This window comes from Rutilus rutilus (genome assembly GCF_951802725.1).
Source record: "Rutilus rutilus genome assembly, chromosome: 11".
Lineage (NCBI taxonomy): Eukaryota > Metazoa > Chordata > Actinopteri > Cypriniformes > Leuciscidae > Rutilus > Rutilus rutilus.
Genome location: NC_140216.1, coordinates 4,441,238 through 4,448,388, shown reverse-complemented (window position 1 = coordinate 4,448,388; position 7,151 = coordinate 4,441,238). Strand labels below are relative to the sequence as shown.

The 7,151-nt window shown below is 38.2% G+C and overlaps 1 protein-coding gene across 1 annotated transcript; it reads right to left on the bottom strand.

Moving 5' to 3' along the window:
* Nucleotides 1-437: 437 nt before the first annotated feature.
* On the bottom strand, nucleotides 438-6,826 carry gnrhr1 (gonadotropin releasing hormone receptor 1; the record flags this gene model as incomplete). The annotated part of the gene is made up of 3 exons (XM_084423153.1): nucleotides 438-965; nucleotides 2,186-2,387; nucleotides 6,296-6,826. The coding sequence occupies 3 exons, from the start codon at nucleotides 6,824-6,826 to the stop codon at nucleotides 559-561; spliced, it is 1,140 nt and encodes a 379-aa protein (XP_084279279.1). The 3' UTR covers nucleotides 438-558.
* Between the last annotated feature and the right edge of the window lie 325 nt (nucleotides 6,827-7,151).

Sequence of the window (7,151 nt, the reverse complement as noted above, 5' to 3'; positions counted from 1 at the left end):
GATAGGACTTAGTAAGGTTTAGGGAAAAATCTACGACAACTGACATTCTGGATTCGGATGGCAATAAAATCACCAACTAACCCCTGTAAAGGTTGAAAATTCCTTCCGACCCCATGAGAAACAATTACGGTCCGAATAGGGCTTAAGACACTCTTCTCCGTTCCTCAAATATGTAAACATTAGCCTTTATATATAGTTTCTTGAGTAAAGAAAATGCTGTACTATTCAAACAACCAGTTCTTTATTTACCCTTACATTGCAAACAAGCAGAGACGGTCTAAAATGTGTTTGGCACTTCATTCACGACAGTGGTGTGTGGGGTTATGAGGTTTGACTGACAGTTTGAGTTCAGAGGTTTAGTCAAAAGCCTTTTGATCATTTTCATTGGTTAAATGTTTGCAAAACCCACAGACAGGCGTAAAGGGCGACCAATAGAAATGATTTTCCGTCTGACAGCGACGATATATAGATGTCTGGACACAGAGTGAAAGCTCCACATTTCATGTTCAGAGGGTTAAATCCACACCTAACTCTAGCTCACTGAGGTGTTTTGACCCTCTATGCTTGTTGTCCGCTGGGCTGGTCACCGCTTCCCAGGTCCGACTCGGCTTCTCCGCTTGCGCCCCCTTTCCTTGCGGAGAGTCGGTCCAATGATTTAGGAGAAGAGTTGTGATTCCTTCTGCAGAAGCAGCTGGCTATGTCCGCTCGGAACGAGGGTGTGAAGAAACCGTAGATGACCGGATCGCAGCACGTGTTGAGGTTTCCGAAGACGAAGAGGGCGTGATGGACGTATTCCGGCATCAACTGCAGCATTCGAGGCTGGAACCAGTACCAGATGCCGAGCAGGTAGTACGGCGTCCAACACACCACAAATGATGCCACAATGATGATGGTCATCTTCAGGGTCTTCATGCGTGCCTTCGGGATAATGTCGGTTCCACTGCGTCTCAGACAAGGTTCTCCACCTACAAAAGCAAGCGGAGAGAGGACATGTGAGGCATGTGCTTTCTGACCTGCTTTATCATTTTGACGCAGAAACAGTTTTATACATCAAATTAAAAATGTAAAAATGTTCATATTTTTGTCTTGATTTTCATTAAAAATATCTATTACATTTTTAAATAAAAACATCTTATCAAGATACAGAAGCAAAATGACTTTATGATATTATGTCTTGTATGAAAAAAAAAATATATATATATATATATTCTAAATTAAGTGAGTTTGTGCTTAAACCCAGAGGGGTCAGAAAAATAAGCTTGAAAATAAGAATTTTTTTTCATATGAATTATGTTTCCAAACTGTTTTCAAGATAAAAGCAATCATAATGATGTCTGTTTTTGAGAAAATGGCCTCTAAAGATTACAAATATTTTGCAGAATTTAATACGAGAATTAATATAGTCAGTATATAAATAAGACATCAAGAAAATAAAAAATATGCAGTGTTGGATAACTTGAACTCTGTACTCCCGTTTGAATTGAGGCAGCTACAGTGATCCATCACACCACATGAAAGACTCAAAATGACTTTTTATTATTTATTTTTTTTGTAATAAAACTGAAGTAATTTAAAAGCTGAAGCCCTAGATAGAATATACAGTAGTGGCCAAAAGTGATGTCCAGAGGGGATATTTATTTTTAATGACCCTACAAATTTGATAAAACCATCAAAATATTTGTAATAATTTAAATGAGGGAAGAACAAAACACTAAACTTGGTTAATCTACTTATCTGACAAAATAGAAGGGCAAACTACAGCTACAGGTTTTAAAATACATAGAAAAACAAAAAGCTCACAGGAAAAAAAAAGCATACATTGACAACATCATAGTCAGTTATTCATATTTTGTTGGTTCTCTCTTGTTTTGGCATGTGTTCATAATTTCTTTGTGACAGCCTGGCCAAAAATTACGTCCACACAATTTAGCATGTTTCATTGCGTTATGACAAATGAAAACTCGGAGCACAACTAGCAATATGCTTACTTTGAATAATCTTTATTCAAATTTGTCGTCAAATTTCCTAGGCCGGACATCACTTTTGACCACTACTGTACATCATCAGTGGTTGAGAGCCAAGTTTTTCATCAAATTCAGTACATATGAAACCATGGGAATTTGGATGCAGTTACGCTGTATATCAATGACAGATACCATGTCAGAAGAGAGCATAAGTCAGTTACCTTTACCACGAGGCATCTGGCGGTTGATTTCCACAAGGATTCGAGTATAGCAGAAGCTCATTACCAGTAAAGGGAACACATACAGGGTGACAAAGTGGAACATGTTGTAGGCTGTTTCCTGCCAGCGGTGCTGGAAGCTTCCATGTGTTACACACTGCACAAAGTCGACTCCTTCAGCCTTAATTGCCCTGAAAATAAATAACTGAAACGATAAAAAGCAATTTATAAAGAAAAGTGTCGATGAGAGGAAATTAAAGCACAAGGCATTTTAATGAACACAGTAACACACTAGCATAACACTATTAATATCAACGCAAGAAAAAGCACTGAAGAAACTGAGGGCTTAAATACACATGAATGGCAATCAACAGAACAGGTGAGGGCTAATCGGGAACCATAGTAACAAACAAGCTGCAGGAAAAACTAAGAAGACTAGGTCAAACCAAAACAAAGGGACAATAACTATATCAAAACAGAACCTATTTCTCAAACTTCATTTCACAAAAGCCTTGTGAATCTAACTTGATCATAAAACATGCTAGCAACATGATAAATCTTATTAGAAACATTCTAGCAGCATGCCAAATCATGCTAGCAACATGTTAAATCATGCTAGGAATGTGGTAAATCATGTTAGAAACATGCTAGCTAGCACTGTGTTAAATCGTAGTAGAAAAATGTTATAACATGCTATAAACATGTAATCAGTGTGTTAAAACATGCTAGCAACATGTTAGCAATTATCTAATTCATGCTAGAAACTTGGCTGCAACAATCTTAATCATGTTAGCAACTTGTTAAAATATGCTAACAACTTTCTAAAACACGTTAACATTTTATTGACTTCTTTGAGTAAAATCTAAAAAGCTTTTCAAATCTTTGTCAAGCCAACATCAAAGTTTGTCATCAAACTTTAGTCATCTAGTTGTTATTGCATGGGAAAGATCGACCAGCACAGCCTTCAGAATTTCACCTTATGTTTTACACAGGAAAAAGAAAGGTTTGGAACAACATGAGGGTGAGTGAATGATTTGTATTTTTCAGTGAACTAATCACTTTTGTATAATCCGCTGATTAAGTCTGATAATATTGACAGCTTTTTCAACTGTTCTGCATAAAAATATTAGCATGCCTTCTACGAATATCTAAACCATATGAACTGTAAACCTTTCGAAGAATCCAAATATACCTATTTTTATCGTTTTACACATTTTGAATCAGCAAGCCAAAGCATTTTCATGTCATGGCTGCTTGGATTGTGATGTTAAAAATCTCCTTAGTGTTGCTGCATTGTAGGGGTTTCCCTTACATTTAGGCACTATATGGGATGTAAAATGTATTTTGAACAGGGGGAAAACACATCTCTGTTGAACTTGAACTAAATATTGTATATTCTTGTCATGTTATCACCTTGTGCTTTCAGATAAAAGAAATTCATTTGCTCCATGTCAGTGTCATTTTTCCATGTGACATCTCTATATTCTCCAGCACGATTTATCAGGTAGCACACAGTGTGACAGAGAGAAGCCCTTTTTTTTCTCTCTCTGGGGGAAGTTTCAGAACAGAATACAGGAGCGAGGAGCTAAGATATATTGATATCTACAATACACCACACACTTCGTCTTAATAGTTGTATCTCTTTCGCATTATCCATGGCTGCCTAACTGACCTTGTCTCAGACAGGCTTCTTTATCTCACTTGTAATTATTTTAAACGCCACGGTCTCATCCACAGGCTGCTAAAAACGACATTACTGGGATTAAGTGTGTGGAGAGAAACAAAGACACACCGAGAAGATTCAGTCAGGTGTTTTAAAGGTTACAGAAAATGCACCCGGGACTAGTCTAGCTTGACAAATAGGATCTATAATCAATGCAGCAAGTGCTCACGGAAGAGTCACTGATCCAGGGTCAGCTATTGCACCACTTTAAGCTACAACGGATTGCTTAATGAAATGCTCAAGCTATCAGGAAAAGTGTGTGGCAAACTGAAAGTGCAATTTCCCTAAAAACAAATGACATCCACCATTTTAATTTGAAAGAAAACTAAACTCGGCTCAGTTTGGCTGTGTGCCACTTTTCTTCCACAAAGGTGAAGTGTGTAATTTTCGCACCACTAACATCTCCAACTGGAATTACACAGCTGTTTTCCAACAGGTTTCCAGAACACTTTGTCCATCTGTGATTGGTGGGATAGTCAAGTACTTCCACCTTCTCATATTGCGTATTGAATCGGTGTTATGTTGGACTAGTCAGGATGCGTTGCATTTTTCTGGGAAATCAAGTTACGAACGCCTTGCTAAAGCTGAAGCACAGAGGCTTTCCTCTCGACTGGATGGTAAAATGGTCCATTACTCAAAGCGTTCAACATGTCCATGTTTCAGGTGTATCTTGTGGTCAAAAGGATGAATAAGCACCATACAAATTATTATGAACATTAATAGCATTAAAAATAGCAATAAATAGTAACATTTTTGTCTTCAAGCACCTAACCCAAGCTTTGTACTGCTGGTTTTAAAGGATTAGTTCACTTTCAAAAAAAGTGAAAGTGATAAAAAAAAAGTTTTGCTGATAATTTACATGTCTTTCTTTCTTTAGTCGAAAAGAAATTCAGGATTTTTCTACACAGAATGGACTTCAATGGCAACCAACTATATCAATGTTCAAAGAAGGTTCAAATGTCAAGTCAAGTATATTTGTATAGCGCTTTTCACAATACAGATTGTATCAAAGCAGCTTCACAGTATTAAATTAAAATAATACAACAAGGTTTGTTTCTAGTGGAATTTATTGATTGATAAAATTAAATATCCCCAAAATATCCCCAACTGAGCAAGCCAAAGGCAACAGTGGCAAGGAACCGAAAAACTCCATCAAGTGACCTAATGGTGACCTAAAACTCCATCAGGTGACCCAATGGAGAGAAAAAAACCTTGGGAGAACCCAGGCTCAGTCGGGGGCAATGTCCGTCTCAATGCAGCTTCAAAGTCTCTACACGATCCCAGTCGAGAAATAAGGGTCTTATCTCGCGAAACCATCGGCCATTTTCTACAAAAAAATATATATATATACATCTTGTACCATTTCTGAGATGCGCCACGAATTACGTCATCACGTTGGAAAGGTCACGAAAAAAATAAATAATAATAATAATAATAAATTAAAACAAAGATGTCGGACGATTTTGAAGTTGGAGGAGAAAATGAGATTAAATGTTTCGCCCTTCCCTACCTTTTTGAACCGGAGTACACAGGCAAATAACTTAGATAGATGACGTGACGTGCGACCTTTCCAACGTGATGACGCAATGCGTGGCACATCTCAGAGATGGTACACGACGAGCATTTGTGGTTAAAAATTATATATTTTATTATATTTTTTTAGAAAATGGCCGATGGTTTCGCGAGATAAGACCCTTATTTCTCGACTGGGATCGTGTAGAGACTTTGAAGCTGCACTGAGACGGACATTTGGACCTTCTTTGAACATTGGTATAGTTGGTTGCCATTGAAGTCCATTCTGTGTAGAAAAATCCTGGAATTTTTTCCTCAAAAACCTTAATTTCTTTTCGACTGAAGAAAGAAAGACATTGATATCTTGGATGACATCGGGGTGAGTAAATTATCAGCAAAAAAAAAATTGAAAGTGAACTAATCGTTTAAATTTGGTTTACAGCTGATTGTTTAACAACAGTTGATTTATTAACTTATTTGAAGTCATTGTCATAGCTATGTCATTCGGGTGTATTGGCACTACAAATTGTATCTAAAATACCTGTATTAACTATATAAAAAAAGCTGTGTTTTGTCTGTTTTAACCAAGACACAGTCCGTCAACTATTATTTCAAAGGCAAGGCTCATGTGGGATTCATATGTGAATTCTGAAACTGGTTATGGTGTAGAGTAAGGAACATGACTATAGTTGTCTCTTCATATTAAGCTGTAAATTGAGACAAAGTATTTTACTGAAAAGAAGACGTCACCTTTGTGTTTTCAAACAACAACATTATCATCCATCTATAAATCCTCCGAGACAGTTTTTGTGCTGCTTCATAACAAGACAAGTCCCACACATGACAACCCCAATTAACATAACATCTTGTTCTCGTACCTGTGGCGAGGCGAGCAGGAGGCTGAGGATCCAGGCAGCCAGCAGCATCTTCTTGTTCCTGCGACCGGCGTCCAGAGCTTCTAGTGGGTGCAGGATTGCATGATGCCTGTCCAGACTCACCACCACCAGGATGAATGCTGACGAATGCATGGCGAAGAGCTTGAGAAAGCAGAGGAGCTTGCACATGGCATCGCCGGCATACCACTGCACTGTAATATTCCATATGGCGTCGAGTGGCATCACCACAAAAGTCATGACCAGGTCGGCGCAGGCCAGGCTGCCGATGAGAGGTCTCAGGTGTGAGGCCAGGCGGCGTCCTCGACCCCGGGTCACGCTGATCAGCACTGAGAGGTTACTGATCGCTGCGAAGACGAAGAGCACAAGGGTGGCCGCCACACGGAAGCGAGCGGCCACAGTGAATGTGGGTGTTTCCCAGTCAGAAGAAGAGCGAGGAAGGGAGGCATTCGGCAGAGAAGAGTTTTCCCAAATGCCAATTAAACTCGCTGACAGGAGAGACACGTTTACTGACATCCTGGAAAGGGGGGGAAAAAGACGTTTTGTTGCACGGTAAAGGATTTTTGTGATACTCAAATGCATAATTATTGTAATATTCTACAACATTTCAGTATCACATGGTCTCATGTGGATATTAGGGTTGGGCAACATTCAGAATTTAAAAAAATGGCTCATTTTCAATTCATAAGTTGGAATTTGAATTACATTAGGAATATACTGAATTAAAATTCAGAGAAATTCAACAAGTAATGGCATTAAGGGTAATGAAGTGTTTTTCTTCTTTGTCCATAAATTTGTTAAATAATAAAATAAATAATGTAATTTGTTCAATTGTAATAAA